Source organism: Notamacropus eugenii, chromosome 3 (assembly GCF_028372415.1).
Source record: "Notamacropus eugenii isolate mMacEug1 chromosome 3, mMacEug1.pri_v2, whole genome shotgun sequence".
NCBI lineage: Eukaryota > Metazoa > Chordata > Mammalia > Diprotodontia > Macropodidae > Notamacropus > Notamacropus eugenii.
The window spans coordinates 396,534,368-396,560,041 of record NC_092874.1 but is presented as its reverse complement, the minus strand read 5'-3'; the positions used below and the strand labels follow the sequence as shown (position 1 = coordinate 396,560,041).

Sequence of the window (25,674 nt, the reverse complement as noted above, 5' to 3'; positions counted from 1 at the left end):
CCATTTTCTCTTGTGTTGTGTTGTTTTTTATTTTGTTTTTATGGTTTCTCCTATTCATTTTAATTCTTCTATGCAATATGACTAAGTTGAAAATGTATTTAATAAGAAAGTATGTGTAGAACCTATATAAGATTGCATGCCGCCTCAGGGAGGGAGGGGTGAGGGAGGGGGGAAAAAGTCTAAGATATATGGAAGTGATTGTAGAAAACTGAAAACAAATAAATTAATTTTTTTTAAAAAAGAAGAGAAAAAACAAACCAAAACATAACACAAGAGAAAATATTCTGCTTCATTCTGCAACCCAGTTCCATAGTTCTTTCTCTGAATGTGGAAGGCATTTTGCCTCAGGAGTCCATTGGGAATTTTTTAAGTCCTTGCATTGCTGTGAAGGGCTAAGTCAACAGAGAAATTCGTCACCCACTGTGGTTGTTACTGTGTACAAAGGTTCTCCTTGTTCTGCTCCTTTTACTCAGCATCAGTTCATATAAGTCTTTCCAGGCCTCTCTGAAGTCTTCCTGTTCATCATGTCTTTTCTTTTCTTTTAATTTATTTATTTAACTTTTAACATTCATTTTCACAAAATTTTGGGTTCCAGATTTTCTCCCCATTTGTCCCCTTCCTCCACCCCAAAACACCAAGCATTCTAATTGCCCCTCTTCTGTCATCCCTTCCTTCCCTTGTCCCCATCTTCTCTTTTGTCCTGTAGGGCCAGAGAACTTTCTATACCCCTTTACCTGTATTTGTTATTTCCTAGTAGCAAGAACAGAACTCAACAGTTGTTCCTAAAACTTTGAGTTCCAACTTCTCTTCATCCCTCCCTCCCCACCCCTTCCCTTTGGAAGGCAAGCAGTTCAATATAGGCCATATCTGTGTAGTTTTGCAAATGACTTCCATAATAGTCGTGTTATGTAATACTAACTATATTTCCCTCCATCGTATCCTGCCCCCCATTGCTTCTATTCTCTCTTTGGATCCTGTCCCTCCCCATGAGTGTTGACTTCAAATTGCTCCCTCCTCCCATTGCCCTCCCTTCATCATCCCCCCCCCACCCTGCTTATCTCCTTCTCCCCCACTTTCCTGTTATTGTAAGATAGGTTTTCATACCAAAATGAGTGTGCATTTTATTCCTTCCTTTAGTTGAATGTGATGAGAGTAAACTTCATGTTTTTCTCTCACCTCCCCTCTTTTTTCCTCCACTAAAAAGTCTTTTGCTTGCCTCTTTTATGAGAGATAATTTGCCCCATTCCATTTCTCCCTTTCTCCTCCCAATATATTTCTCTCTCACCGCTTAATTTCACTTTTTTAAGATATGATCCCATCCTATTCAATTCACTGTGTGCTCTGTCTCTGTGTGTGTGTGCATGTGTGTGTGTGTAATCCCACCCACTACCCAGATACTGAAAAGTTTCAAGAGTTACAAATATTGTCTTTCCATGTAGGAATGTAAACAGTTCAACTTTAGTAAGTCCCTTATGACTTCTCTTTGCTGTTCACCTTTTCATGCTTCTCTTCATTCTTGTGTTTGAAAGTCAAATTTTCTTTTCAGCTCTGGTCTTTTCATCAAGAATGCTTGAAAGTCCTCTATTTCATTGAAAGACCATTTTTTTCCCCTGAAGTATTATACTCAGTTTTGCTGGGTAGGTGATTCTTGGTTTTAGTCCTAGTTCCTTTGACTTCTGGAATATCATATTCCACACCCTTCGATCCCTTAATGTAGAAGCTGCTAGATTTTGTGTTATCCTGATTGTATTTCCACAATACTTGAATTGTTTCTTTCTAGCTGCTTGCAATATTTTCTCCCTGACAAGGGAACTCTGGAATTTGGTCACAATGTTCCTAGGAGTTTCTCTTTTTGGATCTCTTTCAGGTGGTGATCGGTGGATTGCCTGGATGCTTATTTTGCCCTCTGCTTCTAGAATCTCAGGGCAGTTTTCCTTGATAATTTCATGAAAGATGATGTCTAGGCTCTTTTTTTTGATCATGGCTTTCAGGTAGTCCCATAATTTTTAAATTGTCTCTCCTGGATCTATTTTCCAGGTCAGTTGTTTTTCCAATGAGATATTTCACATTATCTTCCATTTTTTCATTCTTTTGGTTTTGTTTTGTGATTTCTTGGTTTCTCATAAAGTCATTAGCCTCCATCTGTTCCATTCTAATTTTGAAAGAACTGTTTTCTTCAGTGAGCTTTTGAACCTCCTTTTCCATTTGGCTGATTCTGCTTTTGAAAGCATTCTTCTCCTCATTGGCTTTTTGAACCTCTTTTGCCAATTGAGTTAGCCTATTTTTCAAGGTGTTATTTTCTTCAGCATTTTTTTGGGTCTCCTTTAGCAAGGTGTTGACCTGCTTTTCATGCTTTTGTTGCATCTCTCTCATTTCTCTTCCCAGTTTTTCCTCCACCTCTCTTACTTGATTTTCAAAATCCTTTTTGAGCTCTTCCATGGCCTAAGCCCATTGAATATTTATTTTGGATGTTTGGAATACAGAAGCCTTGATTTCTATGTCTTTCCCTGATGGTAAGCATTGTTCTTCCTCACCTGAAAGGATGGGAGGAGATATCTGTTCACCAAAAAAGTAACCTTCTGTGGTCTTATTTTTTTCCCCCTTTTCTGGGCATTTTCCCAGCCAGTTACTTGACTTCTGAGTGTCCTCTTCACACCCACCTTGCCTCCAGATCCTCCCAGCCAGTGCTTGGGGTCTGAGATTCAAATGCTGCTTCCCAGCCTTAGGGCTTCAGCGAGGCAGGGCTGCTATTCAGTGTGAGACTAAGTTCAGGTGCTCAGGTGGGGTCAGGGCCACCACACAGGCCTCAGTTCCCTCAGGGGGTTTATGTGGAGACCTTCAACAATGGATCCGAGCTCCTGCCTGCTTTGGGAGCCCCCTTCTGCTGTTGTTTCCGCTGCTGCCTCCTGAGGGGGCCTGAGTTATGGGGATACCCCACTCCCCTCTTGACAAGCTGAAAAGACCCTCTCACTGACCTTTGGCACCTGTGGGTGGAGGGACCTGCGCGGCCACTGGAGATTCTGTCCCTAAAGCCTGCTCGGATCTGCACCTCTTGGTGCTGCGTGGCCAATGCAGAGCTGGGCTCTGCTCCGGGTCCGGTGTGCGACACCTTTCGTGTTGGTTTTTCAGGTCTCACTGGAACAGAAATCTCTTCCACTCCGTTGTTCTTTGGCTTCTGCTGCTCCAGAATTTTTTGGGAGTTCTTCTTTACAGGTATTTTATGGGCTGTGGGTTTGGAGCTAGCATATGTGTATCTTTCTACTCTGCCATCTTGGCTCCTCCCCGCTGTTCGTCATTTCTTATAGCACAATAGTATTCCACTACATTCATATACCACAACTTGTTCAGCCATTCCCCAATTGGTGGGCATCCCCTTGATTTCCAGTTCTTAACCACCACAAAAGAGAACTGCTATAAATATTTTTGTACATGTGGGACCTTTGCCCATTTTTATGATCTTTTTTGGGATACAGTCCTAGAAGTGATATTGCTGGGTCAAAGGGTGTGCACATTTTTGTGGCCCTTTAGGCATAGTTCCAAATTGCTCTCCAGAATGGTTGAATCATCTCATAGTTCCACCAACCATGAATGAGTGTTCCAACTCTCCCACATCTTCTCCACCATTTATTGTCTTTCTGTTGTGTCATGTTAGGCAATCTGATAGTTGTGATGTGGCACCTCAGAATTGATTTAATTTGCATTTCTCTAATCAATAGTGACTTAGAGCATTTTTTCATATGACTATAGATAGCTTTAATTTCTTCCTGTTCATATCCTTTGACCATTTTTCGACTGGGGAGTGACTCGTATACTTATAAAGCCTTTGGCCTTTTTAAGCTAAGGTCTTTAACAGGTCTCGGTTTGACTGAGGCAGGGTCCATTCATTGATTAAGGCTAGGCAAGAAATGAGGCAGAGAATGACCTCTATTACTTAGTTTAAAAAAAATCAGTCTGGGAGAGGAAGACTCAGGGTTTCTGACCAAAACAGAAACAATTCCTATTTTCATTCTGAGCCACTCAGGTCTCAAACAGTGACCTAGAGGGGCTTGCTCTGGGACCTATTGTTGGCCAGTCAAGAAGAGCCAGAGGGATTTGGGTTTCAGGCAGGGTCCTTAAGGAAAAAAGTCTAGCCTTTAATCTAAAGGTATCTTGTTGTGAGGTTTTAGCAATTAAAATTTACATTCCTTTGGGTAGAGCACCTGCAGGTAAGGGTATGATAACCTATGTGGACTGAAGGGATAGAAAGCGTGGGGAGGGTGGGGGGGAAGAGAAGAAAGAAATAAAGAAGAAGGAAGAAAGAAGATGGAGCTGTATTGCCAAACTGCCCAGTTCCAGTTGGGTCTGCAGTGGGACAGCCTCTAGTACTATTCGCAGAGGTTGTGGGACGTGATGCCATGGCATGCAAGTGAATTGGATTTTAATCAGAGAGGGCTGTGCAAAGTCACCAGCCTCACTTTCTCCTCCAGAGCCATCTGGGTTTGGGCATCAGGCACTGCACCAGATGAAGGGATACAGACAAAACAGAACCAAAAAAGGCCCTGCCCTCAAGAAGCTTACATTTTTGGAGGGTGAAAGAAACTGGATGTGTATAGATAATCTAAGCACTTTCAAGGAGGAGCACTGAAACTGAAGGAACTGGGAAAGTCACAACTACTTACCAGGGATATCCTACAGGACTCTGTCCTGTGTTTCACTTGGTGATCTCTTTAGCTTCCATGAATTTAATTATCATCTTTATGCTGATGATTCTCAACTCTGCCTATCCTGTTGTGACCTCTCTGCTGACCTCCAGTGTTGCATCTCCAACTGCCTTTCAGACATCTCGAACTGGATGTCAAGTAGACATTTTAAACTCAACATGTCCAAAATTGAATTCATTACCTTTCCCCCAAAGCATCCCCTCTTCCAAAATTCCCTATTATCATCAAGGGCACCATCACCCTCCTAGTCTCTTAGACTCCCAATCTAAGAATTATCCTGGTCCTCACTATCAGTCACCCCCTCACCCCACCACATATCTAATCTGTTCTCAGGGCCTGTTGATTTCATCTTTGCAGCATCTCTTGAACACACCTGCTTCTCTCCTCTGATAATGCTACCACCTTCGTACAGGCCCTCATCACTTCATTCCTGGACTGTTGCAATAGCCTGCTGGTGATCTGCCTGCCCCTAGTCTCTTCCCATTCTAGTCCATGTTTCATTCCACTGCTAAAGTGATTTCTCTAAAGCTCAGATCCACCCCTCTATTTAATAAACTCCGGTAGCTTCCTATCACCTCCAGTATAAAATATAAAATCCTCTGTTTGATGAAAGCTTTTTCATATTCATTATTATTTACAGTACCAGTCGTGTCAAACTCAACCAGAAATTAAACCATATACAAGGATATTTGTGGGGAGAATATTGACTACTTATTAACATTATCTATGCTCTATTATATTTTAAAAAATATTTCTCAATTACATTTTTACCAGGTTGTGAGGGGCAGCTTGACATATTGTACAGCACAATAACATTCCATTACATTGGTATACCATAGCTTGTTTAGACATTCCCAAATCAATGAGCAGTAGGATAATGTCATAAGGGGATAGTAAAGTGAAGGTTTTTTAGGAATAGGGGAGATTTGGCCATGTTTATAGGTAGCAAGAAAACAACTAATCAATGGTGAGAAATTGAAAATTAGAAGTAGAGGATGGGTTTGAGGGGTAAGCTACTGGAGCAGATGAATTGGGAACATATAGAGATCAAATTTGGTGAGAAGGGCCACCTCATTTTCAGAGACTAGAGTAAAAGAAGGAAAGAAAGCAGAATGATGTCAAGGGTTCTTGAGGTTTAGGGGAGAAGAGAGAGCTCACCAAAAATGACCTTTCCCTTAGTAAGTAAAGTATGAGACAGGGCCTTCTGTTGAGAGACAGGGAGGACAGGGGACATAATAGATTCGTAAAGGTTCAGCACAGCATCTTTTAAGTGAGATGATCAACTAGGGAAAAATAGAAAGATTGCCTTGTTGCAGGAAGGTGCCAGTTGAGATTAAATAACATAGATTTGTAGTTGATTCATTCAACATGGTCTTGTGACTTTCGTCTGCACCTTTCATTAAGAATGTAGAAAGGAAGTAGGAATGGAGGAGTCAGATAGTAAGGTAATGTAGAGTAGAGGTCTGACTAGACATGAGTAGGGACAGGAGTAGGAGGCAGGGTTTTTTCCTCTGTAACAGAAAAAATCTTGCAGTCATTGAAAGCACTGCACATTATCTGAAATAAATCAACTGTTCATTTTGGGGCCTAGTGACTATCTAACTTGCACACAGACTCTAATGTACTAATTCTCTTAGTTGTCTTTTCAGTTGTATATCATAGTGTGGACTATAAGCATTCCTCATCCACTTGGTTTTTCTTATGTGGGTAATTATAATCCCTCTTCTGAGTGACTATTCTGAGTGACATTCAGGAAACTACAGTTTTCCAGGGTTTAACGTAATCAGAAAAATTACATCCCCAAAAAGACCAATCTGGAAGACTTCATCTTTATTAGGAATCTTTCTTGCATTTGGGCTTTGTTCTGGATGTTTTCTGTGACGGGCAAAATATGCGCACACGCACACATATCAAGCATATATTTCCCAATTTTATGCTTTGCCTCATATTAATAATAAAATGCTTCCCAAAATTATTCTTGATTGTAAACCCAGATCCTTTGCCTTCTAGAATATCATATTCTAAGCTCTCTGTGTATTTACAGTAGTGACTTAAATCTTGTCTGATCCTGACTGTGACTCTGTAGTACTTGAATTCTTTCTTTATGGCTCCTTACAGAATGTTTTTGTATGACTTAAGAGTTCTAGGTTTTGAATATAATATTCCTGGGAATTTTCATTTGAAGTTTCTTTCAGGAGATAAACAGTGGGTTCTTTCAATTTCTACTTTTCCTTCTGGTTATTTTTGTTTTCTTCTTCCATTGTTTAAAAATTCAAGTTTATTTTATTTGTAATTCCAAATTATCTCCCCCCCCCCCATTGAAAAGACAAGAAAAACAAAATCCATTAAAAATATGTATAATCATGCAAGAAAAATTCCTGAATTAACCATGTCCAAAAAAAGAAAGAAGGAAATATGCACTGTGAATGCATCAGCTCTCTGTCTGGAGGTGAAGAGCGTATTTCATCATGTGTTCTTTGGAACTGTAATTGATCATTATGTTGATCAGAGTTTACCAAGTATTCCAAAGTTGATTATCTTTACAGGACTGCTATCATAGTATAAATTGTTCTTCTGGTGCTACTCACTCCACTTGGCATCAGCTCGTATAAATCTTCCCAGGTTTTTCTGAAACCATCCCCTTCGTCGTTTCTTAAAGCACAGTAGTATTCCATCACACTTACAAACCACAACTGGCTCAGCCATTCCCCAGTTGGTAGTCATCCTCACAGTTTTCAGTTCTCTCCCTCTACAAAAAGAACCACTATAAATATTATTGTACATATGAATCCTCCCTTTGATCTCTTTGGAGTATAGATCCAGTAGTGGAATTGCTGGGTCAAAGAATAAGCATAGGTTAGTAGCTTTTTGTTACCTTTTAGTTCTGAGATACTTGGGTAGTTTTCTTTCATTTCTTGAAATATCTTGTCTAGACTTTCATTGCTTTTGGGTAGTCCTGTGATTCTTAAATGGTTTGTTTTGATCTGTTTTCCAGGGCAGTTGTTTTTCCTGTGAGATATTTCACATTTTCTTCTTTTTTTTTCAGCTTCTTTATTTTAAAACTCCTGGATGTCTCATGGAGTTTATTCATTACCTTCTATTTGACCAATTCTAATTTTCAAGGAGTTATTTTCTTCAGTAGTTTTGTACTTCCTTTACTAAGCTGTCAATTTTATTTTCATATCTCCCAAAATGATGTGTATGATCCTGGGAATCTTAGTCTCCTGGTCTGAGCTATGCAAGTTCCTGACCCAGGTTTGGGTCTATTGGCTTGTCCATGGTTGAGTTTTGTTAGACTACTGCTGGCCCTCTAGGAATGCTGGTTCCCTCTGGTCTGGGACCCCTTCACTGGTTATTCCACTGCAGGCTTATGCACTGGACTGAAGATTAGAACTGGGTTCAGAACCACCCAGCTGTGTTTTCTGGAACTTGTGCCTTGCTCAGTATATAGCTAGGGCCTAGACTCACTAGCTCGTCTCCTTTCTGTAACTGTGTTCTGGAACTGCATAATGAGCCACAAAGCTGCTAGATGGCAACTTACACTTAGTACTGGGTCAGGGGTCCGCTGGGATTTCTTTTTGCTCTTCCTCTCCCTGTTCTGGTGCTCTATCTGGGCCTTTTTTCCCCATCCCTGTGTGCTAGAATGCTTTTCCCTCCACTGCTGCTTTACCTGCTTTTGGCCAGCCCCTGTTGCTGGTGTCTGCAGACTTGTCTGTTTCCCTAAATTGTCCTGGGTTGAAAAAAATTAATCACTATGACTTTTCCTTGACTTTTCCAATCAATATTTGGTGCAGTGCATTTTCTAAATAATTGTGGATCTGGGTGCTTTGTTCTCACTCCACTATCTTGACTGTCTCCTCAGTGAAATCTTGTATTGTTTTTTGCACCTTTCATTCTATTGTGTGTTTGTAAAGGTGTTATCTACTAAAGAATATATAATACTTGTGAAAACTTGCCTGTTTCCTTCCCAATAATTTCAAGGATGCAATTCATAACTGTATAAGTAATTCTCATAAAGATTTTGTAGTGGTGAGAAAATAGAGCTATTGACGATAGTTATTGGCATCCTCATGATATTATCCTCATGAACTTTTTAAAAAGGGATAAAGTCACTGACTTTTTGAAATATTTTGTATCCTTTCCTCTTTTGAGTATCTTGAGAATCAGCACCATAACAATCTCAGAATTTTGTTACCTCCAGTGTTGAAGTTCTCTGTTTACTTGATCTATTTTAGCTTCTCTTTCCATCTTTGTTTTCCTTTTTGCTATTTCTGTTCATCATGTAGTACATTCAGACTGATATTAGAGTTCGAACATGTTAGCTCTGTTGCCATTGATGAAAAAAATGTTAGAGAAAATTTGACAAATCTTTCCCATTTGGCAGAGGTTGGGAATGGGGTGGGGGGGGGGGTGTCTGTTTGTGGTCCTCCAGTTTTCATCCTTTTGAACTCCTGAGGATGATTTTATTGAATTGACTCTCTTGCCAAATTTTCTGAAAATTGTTTTTTCCTTTACTACTAATTCCTGTTTTGTGAGGTATTACTGCTCACAATCTTTTGCCATCATCATCCATAAAATTTTACAGAAGAGTTTATATATTAAACTGGTATTACTCTTGGCTCATACATCTATCTGCTTAGCAGGTAGATCAAATGTTTATTCACTAAAGTGGTTTCAACGGTAACTGATTTGATTTTTCTCCTTTTGTTGGCTGATTTACATGAGTTACATTTCCTTAGCAAATAGTGATAGTCTTTGTCAATATTTACAGTAAAAGAATGTTAGCTCAAACATACTAATGTACCACACATAAATATGACAAGTAATTTCAAGATATTCTTCTAGAGTAAGCAGCGTACAAATTAAGATGTGTTAAAACTGAGTCAAGCCTCCTTTTTTTTAAAGTTAAGTTTTTATTGATGTGTTGCTATTTTTTTATAACCCCATAGTTTTCCCCAGTATTCCTCCCCCTCCCAGGAAATGATCTCATATAGCATTTTTTTTAAGATAAATAAAAAGAAACTAAAAAAATCAATTACTGATCAATACATTAAAGAAATCTGAAAATACAATCACTTTTGATTTTTTTGGTGTGTCTTCCTGTTTACATTGTTGAATTCATTGTATTGTGTATATTGTTCTGTTGACTCTGCTTATTTTACTTTGTATCATTTCATATTGATCTTTTTATACTTTTCTATTTCATCACATTTTTTGAATAAAGAGTTCAGTTTCAATAAACTGTAAGATAGCCATACTAAATTTTTCTTTAATAATGTCTTGTACGAAGTCATTCGAAATTTTGTGGTTTTATTAACCACGTAGCCTTTGCGATAGTTTTAGTAACTTGTCTTTTTACTTGTGTTTGTAGCAAAGGGAAGAAGTCATCCCCTGCAAGGAAAATGAAGGTTGTGCAAATTCATGCCAACGCTCTGGCATATTCCATGACTACTTTAGGGACTGGGATGATGAACACGGTCTTTAATTTTTACTACATGCAGCTTTTTTTGAAGCAATACAAGATTTCAGAAGCTGCCTTTCACCAGTCTCAGGTAAGAGAGTTTTCCTTCATGGTTCTTTGCTTTTGGACAGAGTTGCTTCTCCTCCATAACAGTGCAAAAATAATGGGACATGTCTGTGAGCTATTCCCTGAAAGTCTGCAGGAGTTTGTATACACTATGGAAAGCAGTTTGGAATCCTTTAGCTGTGACATCTTCAAGTTATCAAATGTTAATTCCATAACTGGTAGTATAACGCAGTGCTTTTAAAAACTAATTACTCACTTGTGTAGGATGAATAAAGATGTTTGCTGAGTGAGTAGTAATGTTCATTATCAAACAGGTTTGAACTGGTTGGCATAAACACACAAACGTTTGTACACAATAGCAACCCATCTGTCTACCAATAAATCATCTAGCAATTTAATCCTATTGGTAATATGTGAAATCACAAATAAGAAAAAGGCCTCCCACCAATAGGGACAACTCCTACAAAGCCTTTGTACCATAACTAAAAATTTCATTCTTTTAATGATCATAATTTTGACTAGGGCAGCTAGGTGGCATAGTGGATAGAGCACTGGCCCTGTAGTCAGGAGGACCTGAGTTCAAATCTGGTATTAGATACTTACTTAGCTGTGTGACCCTGGGCAAGTCACTTAACCCCAATTACCTTCCACTTCCAAAAAAATAATCATAAGACCAAAGCTTCATAACCTGGGTTCCAAAATCTTGTTTTAAAAAAATTTTATAACTGCATTTCAGTGTAATTGATTTCCATTATAACCTTGTGAGGTTTTTTTAATGCATTTAAAGGCATTCTTCTGAGAAGAGGGCCTAAGAAGAAGGTTTCACCAAACTGCCAAAGAGAGTTCATGATACAAAAGAGGTTAAGAACCCCTGACTTTAGAGCCTTATTAACTTTTACTTAGTATAAGCTTTTTCTTTTTTTTTTTTAAGTTGATTATATGGCTTCCCAGCATGTAGCATATTAGAAACAACGAACTAGAAGGTACTGGATTTAGGGATTGGTTTCAGGAGGCGGGCATCAAGGGAGATGGCAGAAAAACAAAACAAGAAGCAAAAAACCCAGACTACATAGAACTATAGTCTTACCCTGCATAATAATATATATTTCCAATAATGTTGCATTTAATAATCAAGAAAAGGTTGAATTATGTTCCATGTATATTGTTTGAGAGGCAAGCTAGTGTAGTGATTAGAGAGCTGGACTCTGACTTCAATCTGAGTTCAAGCCCCCACTCTGGAAAATACTAGCCCTGTGACCCTCAACACCCTAGGCAGAGTGGAAGAGCACTTGCTATCCTTCAATAATTGAGTTTCCTCTGGGCGTAGACCAATGCCTGACACCGTACACAAGAATAAAGTCCAAATGGATACACGATCTAAGTATAAAGATTGATACTATAAACAAATTAGGGGAGCAAGGAATAGTGTATTTGTCAGACTTAAGGAGAATGGAGGAATTTTTGACCAAACGAGATAGAGAACATTATGAAGTGCAAAATGGATTATTTTGATTACATTAAATTGAAAAGTTTTTGCACAAACAAACCCAATGCAGCCAAGATTAGGAGGGAAGCAGAAAACTGGGAAAGAATTTTTGCAACTAGTGTCTGTGATAAAGGCCTCATTTCTAAACTATCTAGAGAACTGAGTCAAATTTACAAGAATACAAGTTATTCCCCAATTGATAAATGGTCAAAGGATATGAACAGGCAGTTTTCAGAGGAAGAAACTGAAGCTGTCTATAGTCATATGAAAAAATGCTCTAAATCACTTCTGATTAGAGAGATGCAAATCAGAACAACTCTGAGGTACCACATCACACCTATCAGACTGGCTAACGTGACATAACAGGAAGATGATTAATGTTGTCGAAGATGTGGGAGAGTTGGAACACTAATTCATTGTTGGTGGAGCTGTGAGCTGATCCAACCATTCTGAAGAGCAATTTGGAACTATGCCCAAAGGGCTACAGAAATGTGCATACCTTTGACCCAGCAATACAGCTTCTAGGACTGTATCCCAAAGAGATCATAAAAATGGACAAAGGTCCCACATGTATAAAAATATTTACAGCAGCTCTCTTTGTGGTAGCCGAGAAGTGGAAATCAAGGGGATGCCCATCAATTGGAGAATGGCTGAACAAGTTGTGGTATATGAATGTAGTGGAATACTATTGTGCTATAAGAAATGATGAAAAGGAAGACTTCAGAGAGATCTGGAAGGACTTATATGACCTGATGCTGAGTAAAAGGAGCACAGCCAGGAGAACATTGTACACAGTAACAACCACAGTGTGCGAGGACTGTTTCTGATAGACTTAGCCCTTCACAGCAATACAAGGACATAAAACATTCCCAAAGGACTCTTGAGGCAAAATGTCATCCACATCCAGAGAAAGAACTATGGGATTGGATCGCAGATGAAGCAGACCATTTTCTCTTGTGTTTTGTTCTGTTTTGGTTTTTCTCATGGTTTCTCCCATTCATTTTAATTCTTCCCATGCAACATGACTAAGGTGAAAATGTATTTAGTAAGAATGTATGTGTGGAACCCATATAAGATTGCACACCATCTCAGGGAGGGAAAGGGGAGCGAGGGGGAGAAAATCTAAGATTTATGAAAGTGATTTTAGAACAATGAAAACAAATCAATTAATAAAAAAAAATTGTTTCCTCACTGAAAGTTCCTATGCCAATGAGAAGTTAGAACCAAAAAAATCTGTTAATTAAGCAAAAAGTAATACAGAGTGAATTTTCATCAAAAAAAATGAAAAATTTTAACACTTAGTGGAGTATCATTTATGTATATAGTTCATTCTCTGATAAAACTAGATAATTAAGGTGTTACTACGTATACAAAATAAGCAAATATTGACATGGTGACTTCCTTTTATAGGGCTATTTATAGATATTTATAAATTGTGTTGAAACTGTTAATAGCTATTGTGCATTCATCAGAAGATGGATAAAAAGTATGTGAGAAAAGACCCTTAAGATTTAGAATGGCTGAAACTGTCACAAAGTTTGGTATTCATTTCTGATAATAGCATCATGATTCCTTTGTAAAGATTGGTGTTTTAATTTTCCTGGTGGAGTTATGGAAGAGCAAGGTTGTTAATGCTTTAGTTACATCGATGTGGATCCCAAGGGATCTTACAGGTTTAACATGCATGCCCCCTGCTGGTTCTGAAAAAAACTTGATAAATTTAGTGTTAACTTTGATTTGTTGGAAGTGCAGTTACAGGAGCCTTAGGGATGATCTGGCTCAGCCTATTCTCATTACAGATGAGGAAACTGAGGAACAAAAATGTTCTGTTTCTCATCCCAGGTCACACAGCTGATATCAGAGATGTAATTAGAGCACGTCTTTCGGCTTTCAGTTGAGTGCTCTTTATACAATAAGTGCCTTTCATGGTTCACTGTTTCCTAGATGCTCAGTAGAAGTATCCTGGCCCAAATCACAGAGACAACTGCTAGAAAACAGCCTTTACCTTACTGATCAATACACAAGACAACTGAGACTCCTTGTATTCTAGGTAATGCTTAAATGACCCAGCTATCCATTCCAGGACATCTCTGATATCTGCTGTGCTACCAGCAACACAATCTAAACAATAAATTACTTGATTACGTTTAAAAAAGTTTTGGGCTGCTTTTAGCTTATTTCTGTAGAGATCGAACAATCTTACATGTTCTTTTTTTTCTTCTAGGTAATTTTTATGATCTGGAATGCTCTTAATGATCCTCTTTTTGGATATATTCAAGACAACGCCAAGGCATCTTGTTGTTCAGGACGTCAGAGTGCTATCTTGTACGGTGCCCCTTTCTATGCATTAGCTTTCTTACTTCCTTGGTTCCCTTGGAAACACTACCAAGAAGGTGACTGGCTTAGCGGGCTTCAGCTTGTGGTTTCCTTATGTGCTTTTGATGGCATGTTGACTTTTGTACAGCTAGCCCAATGTGCCCTATTTGCAGAGATTTCCACTCAGCATGAGAGCCGACTTCAGCTTGTTAAATATAACCAAGTGGCGTCACTTGTAGGATCTACCAGCATACTTTTCAGTGGCCTTATCTCTGATAACATGGAAAATTTACCCCATTTCCAGGTCTTTTCCATTGTCATTGCTGTTCTCGCTACTGCCTGCCTTTTTTATACTGGTATTTACAGTATGAGTCACTATGAACTTAAAGGAAGCCCTAGAGAAACCAGTATCTCCGAAAGTAAATCGGAACTCTCCTGGGCCTCAGTCATCTTGTTGACCAAAGAGATATTAACCCAGAAAAACTTTCTGCTTTTCTTGGCCATGAATTTCTTCCAAGTCTTCCATTTAACCTTCTTCAGCAACTTCATGATGATCTTTGCAGATAACCTTATCCCCAAAGATGCTTTTCCTTCTTCTATGAGGAGTATCATGTATGGGACAGGGTTTATTTGTCCACAGGTATGTAATGGTATTTCCAATCTTTCCTACAGGGATGAAACAAGATTTAACTCTTTGCTGGCTTTAAAATCAGCAATGCCCCAAACTAGCCAAGAGACCAGAGAAAGGAGGAAATAAAACAAATGCAAGTAAATATCCGATCATTGTAATTTGCTGTGCAAACTAACATGGGTCTTTTAAATATGAAGCTCACCTGATCCTAGCACCCTGAGGACATATACAGACATGTGCAAATACATTTGTTCCTCATACACCTCATACATATATATGATCCATAGTTACCATACTCCCATATTGGGGGTTATCATGATACATGGGAGAAACAAAAACCTTGATGATATCATGGAGAATCAGAGAATCTTCAGGAAGCTCATTATTTTTTGTTGTAGGATAGGCTTATCTGAAACAAAGAACCACGTTTACCAGGTCATTTTATCTATCAAGCAATCAGTAAGTATTGCTCAGTTTTTTGTGTGTTACAGTCTTGTCTTTCCCTATTCAATCAACCCTCTTTGTTCCCAGAACAAAGATATCTTCAGTCAGCCCAGGTGGCAGTTGAGGAGATCTGAAGCTTAGATGAGATCTCACTCTCATAGAATTTACTGTCTTGGCTAATACATAGACCTAGAAAGAACCAGAGAAAGAAGTCATTGGCCATCACATTACTAAAGAAATTATCATGCCAAATTATGTTAACTTGAGAAAAAGTTATGTTTATACAGATTTATTCTATACAGCCATAGATTCTATGCAGTCATGGATTCTATACAGTCATAGACATTAGAAAAAAAGGAAAATTACAATGAGGAAAAGAGGTAGGCAAGGGAGGATGAGAAAAGATTGGGAAAGCACAATGAGAACAAAACAAGACAGGATTATAGGATCATAGATGTAAATCTCTAAGGGACTTAAGAGATCAGATATGTTAAACTCCTTGAGCTTTGAGTGATTCATCTCAGAGTCATCAAAGTGCCTGCCAGATATTAGGCTCTGTGGAGATAGTATCTAGGTAAAACTTTATGAGCCTTTATACTACAGTAAAGGCAATAAAACATTATTCACAGTGTTAGGAGGGCCTCAGTGGAGGCCAGAAGGCTTAAAAACTTATTGCGTTAGTCCAGGCAGGTTAAAATAAATGTCTCTCTCTAGTGATAATATTGAGAATAGACAAGAGAGAATAAATGTAGAAGGTATTATAGAAGAACAGTCAGCAAGACTTTGTAACTGACCTAATGAAAGGGGAAAAGGAGAGGGAAAAATTAACAATAACATTAGGCTCCTGAATGTGATGCTCCAGTAATCTTGACTTCATGTTTATATGGTGTTTTCTCTGAAGTTTTGGGAGACCTATGGAAAGTAACTAAGCAGTTTCCTCATCATGGGTCCTGATTGCTTCACTTGGGCATTTAAGATTCCTAAGTATGTCCTTAGTTAAGAGAAGTTTTTGTCCAGGGGATCTTGGTTCAATTTTTAGGCTAAGGAGAGCCCAGAATATTCCCAGTGGTCATTGAAATAACAGTAGAGATGGCTAGTTTATCATAACTGCACATATTAATTTTTTAAAGGAGCTAGAAAAAATCTGCACTAATAAAACTTTAGCGTCTGTATAATCTGAATCTTAGTGTCTACGGAACCTAACAGTAGAAGTTTGCTATGACACAGATAACATATAACATGAGTGTTATTCCTGTTTCTCCATCTTAATGTCTTGACAAGGTTTTTTAACATAATAAGACTAAGTAAAAGTTCATCTGTCAAGAACTCTTGAGAATTTATTCCCTTTAAATATGAAAATCTTATTTTAGCAATTTCGGATGCAAATGTTTGTAAGACATATCATGCACTTCCCCACTTTATTAAACTGAATATCATTTAACTCCTTTATATCTCAATTCTCTCATCTGTAAAATGAGAGGACTGGCCTAGATTATCTCAAAGGACCCTTAAATTTTTCCTACAAATTTAAAATCTAATTTTTATTCCTTAACTTATCTATTCTTAGTGAATCTAAGTCATCATTAGGAACATTACTCCTAATGTAATCTATTGAAGTGTGACTACAATTTGCTTGCACACAATTGGACCCAGATTGCTGTGCTTTTTGAGTTTATGAGCTTTTTTAAAAGCATCCTTCTTTGCTACTAAGCTGCTGCTGGCTGTCAGTTCAGTCCTTTTAGGGCACCTGACTAGAGCAGCTCCTTGCTGTTTCTAGTGTCTCCTGTGCTTGACAATAACCAAGCTTGTTAGAATTGTATATAAAATAAGAGTAAATGGGCTCCAAGTAAGGGATTGTCCTATGAGTAACATCTTAAGCTTTAGAGTATGTGTGAAATAACACTGTCTCTCCCAGGCCTTCTTCATAAGAAGTAACTAATGATGAAAAGTGCAGGAAAAGTGTCTGTGTATAAAGAAATAAATGTACATTAATTATCAGAGAATGTGAGATAGTGCTGCTTTTGTGAGATGAATATATTTATTTATAATGTAATTAGAAAATATATTATTAGCTAATATAATTAGAAAAATTTTGTTTAAATAAACTACTAAAATATACACATGTATGAAGAAATACCTTTCAGATGTATTTTTCTTTTTTCCAATTACATGTAAAGATAGTTTAAAGCATTTGATTTCATAGATTTTGAGTTCACAATTTTTTTCTTCCTCCTTCTCCCCGCCTCCTCAAGACAACCAGCACTCTGATATAGCCTGTACATGTACAGTCATACTTCCATATTAGTCATGTTGTGAAAGAATAATCAGAACAAAAGGGAAAAACCACAATAAAGAAAAAATATACACAAAAGAGAATGTAGTTTGCTTCAATCTGCATTCAGATTCCAGAGTTCTTTCTCTGGATGTGGATAGCATTTTCCACCATGAGTCTCTGGAATTGTCTTAGATCATTGTATTGCTGAGAAGAGCTAAGTCTATCAAAGTTGATCATTACACTATGTTCCTGTTACTATGTACAGTGTTCTCCTGGATCTGCTCACTTCACACAACGTCAGTTCATGTAAGACTTTCCAGGTTTTTTCTGAAGTCTGCCTGTTCATTGTTTCTTAGAGTACCCAGGTATTCCATTACATTCGCATACCATAACTTGTTCAGCTGTTCCACAGTTGATGAGCATCCCTTCAATTTCCAATTCTTTGCTGCCATAAAAAGAGCTTCTGTGAATATTTTTGTATGTGTGGAGGATTTGGACAGTTTTGAAGAGAAAATGATCTACAGTATAGATTTGAGGACTTGGATCTCTTTGTTAACTATGTGCAGTGATGCCTCACTTATATGGGAACTGTTTAATGTTATAAAGAGTGAACTTAACATATTCACTAAAGCTTAAATACTTTACCCATGGGACAACCCGCTTATTTGAAGCTCCTCCAACCTCCTTTCATGCCTAGTGAGTCTAAATCCTCGGAGAGAGATCATTACTGCCCCAGAGTTACACTCGAATTCTCTTATGGTCCTAGCAGTAACCCTATTGAGGGAAAGTAGACTTCCCCTACCCACCACCATAGCTCTTGAGACCGCATCTATATTTTTTCTAGTTCCATTATCAGTCATTCCAAATAATCACACTTTTTAGATCTTAAATATCACTTGATAAGTGATAAATATCACTTGATAAGATGCAATAAATAATAACATATGTACTCATGTATTAAAGCAAATATAAATGATAAAATATGTCACAATAAACCCAACTCTTTTTCCAGTGCACTCAGTAAACTACAGCAAAGAGTGACAATACACTTGAAGGAAGATGACAGAGCAACACATGATGAAAGAAAACTCCTATGCTTGAGTTAGCTCATACCTCCAGACTGCAGCTTTCAGTGTGATGGGTGTTTTCAGGCTGGAGAAGTGAACCCAACCTAGATAACAGTGAGGTGTCGCACAGGCCTAGGTGAGATGCCGAGTCACTGATGGAGGCATTTTAACACCATCAGATGAGATCACCCCATTTATGCCTGTTACACATAATAAAATGCTAGTTTGTTCCTGAAAGAGCTATCACAGCTTTAATACTTATTAGTACTTATTAAATGTTCACAACTCATCTTAAAACACACAAAGAAAAGGAGTGTCAAAATCTTTTGGTCAGATTTCTCTTGAATTTTAAGGGCACTAAAATGAGAAATTCATTATCAGACTGAGCTATTGTGGGAATTTGTTTGGCTTGTACATATTTGTGTGCTTATTTTATATATGTGTGTGTATGTATGTATGTGTATATAATGAGTATATATAAATATATATATATGTCACAAGGGTTTTCTTTTCTTATTTTTCAATGGTAGGAGTGAAGGAAGGAAGAGGAAAGCTGTTGGTACAATTGCTTAAAAAAGGGAGGATTATTAAATAATTTTTTAGAAATGCATAGAAGAAGATAATAGCAAGGCCAGAAGGAAACCCATACAAACTGGACAGCTTTGAAACTTACATGATGGATTTTTTAAATATACTTTTTAAAAGGAAAAGGAACCTGTATAATACTTTTTAAAAGGAAAAGGAACCTGTATAATCCTTTTCTATTCTTCCTTTCATATAGAAATGTCTATTTTATTTGATATTAAGTTCAGAATGAAAACTTTTTAATTTCAGGAACACCTAAATACAAGTTCTCTTCTAGTCTGAAGGCCTTATTTTATCACTCTCAAATCTCTGTTGATCAAAGTACTGAACTGAGTTGCTTTAAATGGACTTTCAAGTATAAACAATTTGTTTTCATTTTTCAGATCAAGTGTATAGAAGTAATACTTTCCTCAGTTACTGGAGTAGAGGATAATAGTCTTGGATTTTGTTCAGTTGTTTCTTTAGGGCATTTTAACAATAACTTGAGTGTAATAAAGAGAGGTGCATTGTATACTGGGCCTGTGGACTTTTATTTTCTCAAGCTGACTTCTCACTAATGGCAAAGAGTACTCATGAGATGAATGAGTAAAAGGATAGAAGAAAAAACAATAGTAATTTTATATATCCACTTTCCTACTGTCTGCCTAGCCAATTAAATTCAGTAAATATCTATTAAGTAATTTCCATAAGCACAGGACTGCCCTCACTACCCCTTGACTTCATTTTGTCATCTGTGACAGGTTTGCCAAATCTGTGATGGTGACAGAATGCCTGTCTCAAATGCCTGTTCAATAAATATAAAAATTAAAAGCCCAATCCTCATTTTGTGCAAGATGAATAGTGTTACAGGGAAGGAAGAATAATTTTTTCACACTTTTTATAACATTCTAAATTGTGATCTGAAAAGATTTCTTTTGCTATTTGTTTCTTAAACTTAATTTTGAATTACAAAATTCCCCCCCTACATTGTACATTTTTATCTAATAGGTAGATGTAAAACAACTTCATTTAAAAGAATAAACTTCTATATTCCCATAAAATTAGTATAAGAATGAATATTCTTATAATAAAGAAAAACACCTAGAATTACATAGATCAGTAAATCACTGTTTCAGGTATTCTCGAAATAGAGCTATTATTCCTTAAAAGGCAATAAGTTAGACTTAGAAATAAAGCAAAAGAAAAATGTTTAATGTGGAATAATTAACATTTTGTTGATAGAAGTAGGTATGGTAACAAGTTCAAGGCTGTCAGCCCCGTGGAGCCTTTATGAAAAGAAAGAATGAGAAGCTATGGTAGGCAGTATCATAAAGGTTAAGCTGAAATTGTGAAGTAATACATTCCAGTTGTTTTCTTTGAATTTAGGAAGTATATTTCTCTAACTTAACAAAAGTGTGTACTTAGTGTCTGTTGAATTCAGTGACGTATTCTGAAAACAAGTGAGGTCATCAGAAATGGACCATGAAATATGCCCTTCAGTTGATGTGTGGATTATGACTTTAGGAATATTACCATATTAGCATTACTTCTTCCTCTTTGAGCACATCCTACAAGAATTCTCATATTTACATGTAAATAAAATTATAGGGGACCATTTGCAAGGTTTTCATAGGAATAAAATGTAATACATAGTGAGGCAACCCTCGTGGGGCCGAAAGAGTTTGAATGTGTTCTGAGAAACACCTTTTAAATGCTGACTCTGCCATTTTAATAACTTTATAACATCTTAGCCTCAGTTTCTTCAGATGTAAAAGAAAAACAATCAGGAAAGCCATACTTTCACCTCCTGTTTCACATTTGGGCTGTTGTGAAGATCAAATGGGAGAGACTAGCTACATAAATGGCAATTTTATTATGACAGCCTTTAACAGCAGGTCCTTCAGCTTATGTGCTAATAGATATACTGAGATATAGCCATCTTATCGGGCTGAAAATTCTCCCCCAGAAAAAATATTGTCAGAACTGTAAAGCATGATGTAAATGAGAATTTACCTGTGGGCAATAATTTAACTAACAATTAATAGTGATTTAATTTATAACTATCCATTTGATATATAAATTAATTACATTAATAGTTAACCATTGAAAATTATGAGAAAGCCTGGCCATTCCCAACCTAGCTTTATTCTCTTTCTGTTATAGTTTCTCGTGCTCATCAGCCACTCCTGGCTCAAGAAGTTTGGTTACTATAAGGTCATTTTATTTTCCTTCTATATCGAAGGAGCAGCTGCAGCTGTGATGTTTGTCCTGGGACAGGAACACTATTACGTTTTGGCTTTTTATCTCACAGCTAACATGTAAGTACAGTGTTCTTCATCCTAAACCCATAAATATTTGCCAATTGAGAAAGGAAAAATTTTGAAAGTTGGATTAATTCTTTTTGCTCACCTTTTCTAAGGTAAAGTCCTTTGACCAAGAAGTCTTTCTGTATTTATCTCCAGAAGAGATTAGTTTCAGAGCAGCAAGGGGCTGGTTTGTACAAAGACAGGACACATGAGATTAGGTCCTCTTGACTTTTCATTGCTCTAAATGCCTGAGGCAGGGTCCAAGCATACTGTTGAAGTAAACTAATCCCTCACCCTTCCTTTCTTTAACTTTCTTCCCTTTTTTCAGTAAACTCTCTTCCCCTAAAATTTTTATGCTGTTGTGTCAGGTTCATTGACCCTCTTTCAAATTAATTCATGCTGAAATGTTAGTGACATATTTTCGTTTTAAAGAGAACCCTTAGAAAGGATGATGGGTAACCCAAATTGATCTCTGATGGTGAAGTTTGGACTTGATTCCTCTCAACATTGTTCCATATCTTTGTTTACCTATTTCATCTATAAAATTCGAAATTATTTTCATTAAAAATAATTTCTACAGATTTTTAGAATTGGAGTATATTTATGATGAATAATTATTAGAAGTTCTGTTAAAATTTTGCTTTACTTTAACTTAGGCTTTTTTGTTTTTTCATTCCCTTGTCATAGTTGATTTTGTTTTCCCCTTATTAGTACCTTACCTGTTGTGTTCTTCCTGCCAAGAGAATTTCAAATGTGCCTCCATGGCATATTCTATTAATTAGATCTTATACCAGCAATGTGAGCCAAATTTAATGAGCTGGTAATGGATCTTGGAGATTTTAGCAAGACAAGAAAGTAGTTGGGTTTTCCTTTTCATCTAAAAGGAAAATAATTGTTTAGTACTTCTTAGAAATTGTTTTGTATTTTCAAGAGAAAAAAGTGGGGTTTTTTTCAATCCAAAAGTAAAATAATCATTTAGTATTTTCTTAGAGGGCAGCTAGATGGCTCAGTGGATGGAGTTCTGGGCCTGGTATCAGGAAGACCCGAGTTCAAAACCAGCCTTAGATACTTAGTAGCCATGTGACCCTGGGCAAGTCACTTAACCTGTTTGCCTTAATCCATCGGAGAGGGAAATGGTGAAACACTCCAATATCTTTGCCAAGAAAACCCCATGGACACATGGCTCCAGCTGTTCATGGAGTATGGTCCATGGAGTCACAAAGAATTGGACACCACTGATTGACTGAAAAAAAACTTTTTTTCCTAAAGAAGTTCTCTGTAGAGCCACAGTGTTTTCTGTTGAAGACTCCGCTTATTGTATATTCAGTTGGGACACATGTATACTTTTATTTCTGTGACTAGTGTTGGAGCATTCTTTGTGGTGGGAGGATCAAGGTGCTGTTTTGTGAATACCTCAACTTCTCTGGCTTATACTCCCATAACTGTCAGTATCTGTTTCATTTTGCTTCTTTAACTTTTTAAAACCATTCTTAATGTGGATATTAAGTATACAAAAGATTTCATTTATACCACAAAAAAAATATGGAAAGATTAACATAGCACATAAATGGTCAAGAAAACCTCTTGTTCTGCTCTCAGAATTATTCAAAAAGTCCTTCTTACTAATATCTTGTGTGGTTCTGGTCCGTTTGTCACCTTTTCCTGCCCAAATGTATACCATTCCCATGGTTGACAGAACTAGAAAAAGGTAAGATCTGAGTTCCTTTCTCCAGGTCACAGTCCTTTGTTTTACTGCTCCTGTTCTGACTTTTCCTATGATCCTTGTTCCTTTAGTTTTCTACCAGTTATCTTTTTTTTTCCTTTGTCAACACTTGCTTGTTCTGCTATTGGTTTCAATTTTTTTTTTCTGATAAAGGTCTTATTTCTAAGACATAAAAGAACTTATTCAAACTTATTAAGAGCTATTTCCCAGTTGATAAACGGTCTAAAGATATAAGCAGCTCTCAAGGGAAGAAACCCTTGAGTTTGAAGTTGTCTATATACCATATGAAAAAAATATCTATAACCATATGAAAAAAAATACTCTGTTACTACTAATTAGAAAAATGCAAATTAAAGTGATTTCGAGATTCTACCTCACATGCATCAGAGTGACAAAGATGACAAATGTTGGAGGGCTCTGGGGAAACTTTAGACACATTGATATACTGTTGGTGGACCTGTATCTGAAAAGCAGTTTGCGTTATCCATGAAAAGTTGTATATGCCCTTTGATCCATTATACCACTGCTAGGTCTATTTCCTTCAAAGATCAAAGAAATAAGAAAAGATTTTACATGTTACGTGTGTGTTTATATATTCGTGTAGCTATATGTACATACATATACATGTATGTGTATGCGTATATGCATTATGTGTGTGTATGTATCAGCTCTTTTTGTAATAGCAAAAACTCGAAGCTAAGGGGATACCCATTAATTGAGTAATAACTGAATAAGTTATGGTTTATGAATGTGATGGAGTGTGAGAAATAGAGGATTTAAAAGAAACACCAAAAGACTGATACAGAGTAAAATAAGCAGAACCAGGAAACAAATTATATGATAGCATCAATATTATTTTTAAAAAATCCATTTTGAGGAATTTTATAAACAGATTGATAATGAAATGATCAGAACCAGGAGAAAATTTTTTATATAATAACACCACTGTAAAGATAAGCTACTTTGAAAGCTGTAAGACTCATGATCCATCCAAGGACCATGCATAATTCCAGAGGATTGATAATGGAACATACTTTCCACCTCCTGACAAAGAGGGGACAGATTTAGAGTGAGGTAGAATAAGACACATATTTTTGTTTATAGCCAAAGAGAATTTGTTTTGCTTGACTATATTTGTTACAAGAAATTTGTTTTTCTTTTCTCTTTTTTTTCCAGTAGAGTGAGAGGTGAGGAGAGAAAGTTATCATTGAGTCATTTTAGTTGTGTCCTACTCTTCGTGACACCATTTGGGGTTTTCTTGGCAAAGATAGTGGAGCGGTTTGCTGTTTTCTTCTCCACCTTATTTTACAGAAAAGGAAACTGAGGCAAAAGGATTAAGTGACTTTTCAGGGTCACACAGTGTCTGAGGCCAGATTTGAACACACAAGTCTTCCTGACTTCAGGTCTGCCACTCTAACCACTGCACCACCTAGCTGCCCTCAGGAGAGAAAACAGTTTTCTTTTAATATTTTTTTAAATAGAGATCAGAGTAGTACTATAAATGTGGAATGTTGCCTGTACTTTCAAATGAGGTCACTATATTGTTAGTTTTACTTAATTGTTTTACTTGGTTATAAGATACTACTCACAGAGTAAGGATGATCTGTAAATGCTTGTAATGGAAAAACAAAACATCAGTGAAACTTAAAAATACAGTCTCCATCTGACACTAGCTGCTGACCTCCAGGGGCTGCGTGAATGTCAGTGCAGAGCTCTCCAAGTTTGTGTTCAGTCTGTGTCTTTCTGAGCTAACAACTTCTGACGGTGTCTGAACCTGTGGTCTGAGTGCTCTCCCCTACTCAGGAGCAGTTTCCTTCTTGCAAATTGACCCCGTAATCTTCTGTTCATGAGAAGGAAAAAAAGATTAGCCAACTCCTCCTGGTGTGCGCAATCTATATTTTTTTTCTTTTTTAAACCAAATACTGGTTTTTACTAGATTTGTTTCTAAAAAACAAACAAAAACAAAAACAAACCAACCTATGATTCTGATAACCATTTTCACATTTATTTTCTTTTTCTAGGGTAGTAGTTCAGGCCTCCTTTAGTTTGTTCAATCTGCCTCTGGCTGACATCATTGATGCAGATGTACTGAAATTCAAACGGAAGTAAGTTTAAATTTCTTTATAATAATGACTGTACAAGTCAACATGTAGAGACTAAGAGTGTAAAATTCACTGTATTTCAGTTCTATTTTCATCTGAAAATCAACTTCTGTCATGGATTTAGAACTGGAAGGGAACTTAGAGGCCATCTGATCTGGCCTCCAGAATTGATAGGTGAAGATGCTGGGGCTCATGGCAGAAATGGAATAGTTTATTTGTAGATATATAGTGTTCTCGAAGACCATCAATAGGCCATTTAAAAAAAAAAATTTCTATTACTTTTAAAAGTTGTCATTTTGAGAGAGTTCGTAGGACGAGGACGAGGATAAGAAATAAATGTTGGCATTGGTAGTTTTCTCCCCTTTCCTTAAGTGAATTTGTAATTTTTTGGGAGTGTAGCAGCAAGCACCCTGACACATCCAGTACAAGTTCTTAGATCTGCTTTTCTAAAAGGAAAGCATCTTTTGAGGGGTCAGTCTTCTTTAATCACCTACACCAACAGAGAAAATATAATCAGAGAAATAAAGAACAAC

At 37.1% G+C, this 25,674-nt stretch overlaps 1 protein-coding gene across 6 annotated transcripts in view; it reads left to right on the top strand.

Moving 5' to 3' along the window:
- Positions 1-25,674, top strand: part of LOC140497214 (transmembrane protein 180-like) — a 51,950-nt gene that overhangs the window by 8,508 nt on the left and 17,768 nt on the right. For 5 of the 6 annotated variants that reach the window (XR_011964572.1, XM_072597882.1, XM_072597880.1 and 2 more), the window contains exons 2-5: positions 10,072-10,252; positions 13,938-14,669; positions 21,174-21,328; positions 25,061-25,144. Coding sequence is in view for 5 of the 6 variants with exons in the window: in XM_072597882.1 (XP_072453983.1) it covers positions 10,103-10,252; positions 13,938-14,669; positions 21,174-21,328; positions 25,061-25,144 (1,121 nt within the window). In the remaining variant the exon portion in view is untranslated. Of the gene's footprint in view, positions 1-3,004; positions 3,214-10,071; positions 10,253-13,937; positions 14,670-21,173; positions 21,329-25,060; positions 25,145-25,674 lie in introns of those variants that run through there. The other variant, XM_072597881.1, reaches the window with a different exon arrangement.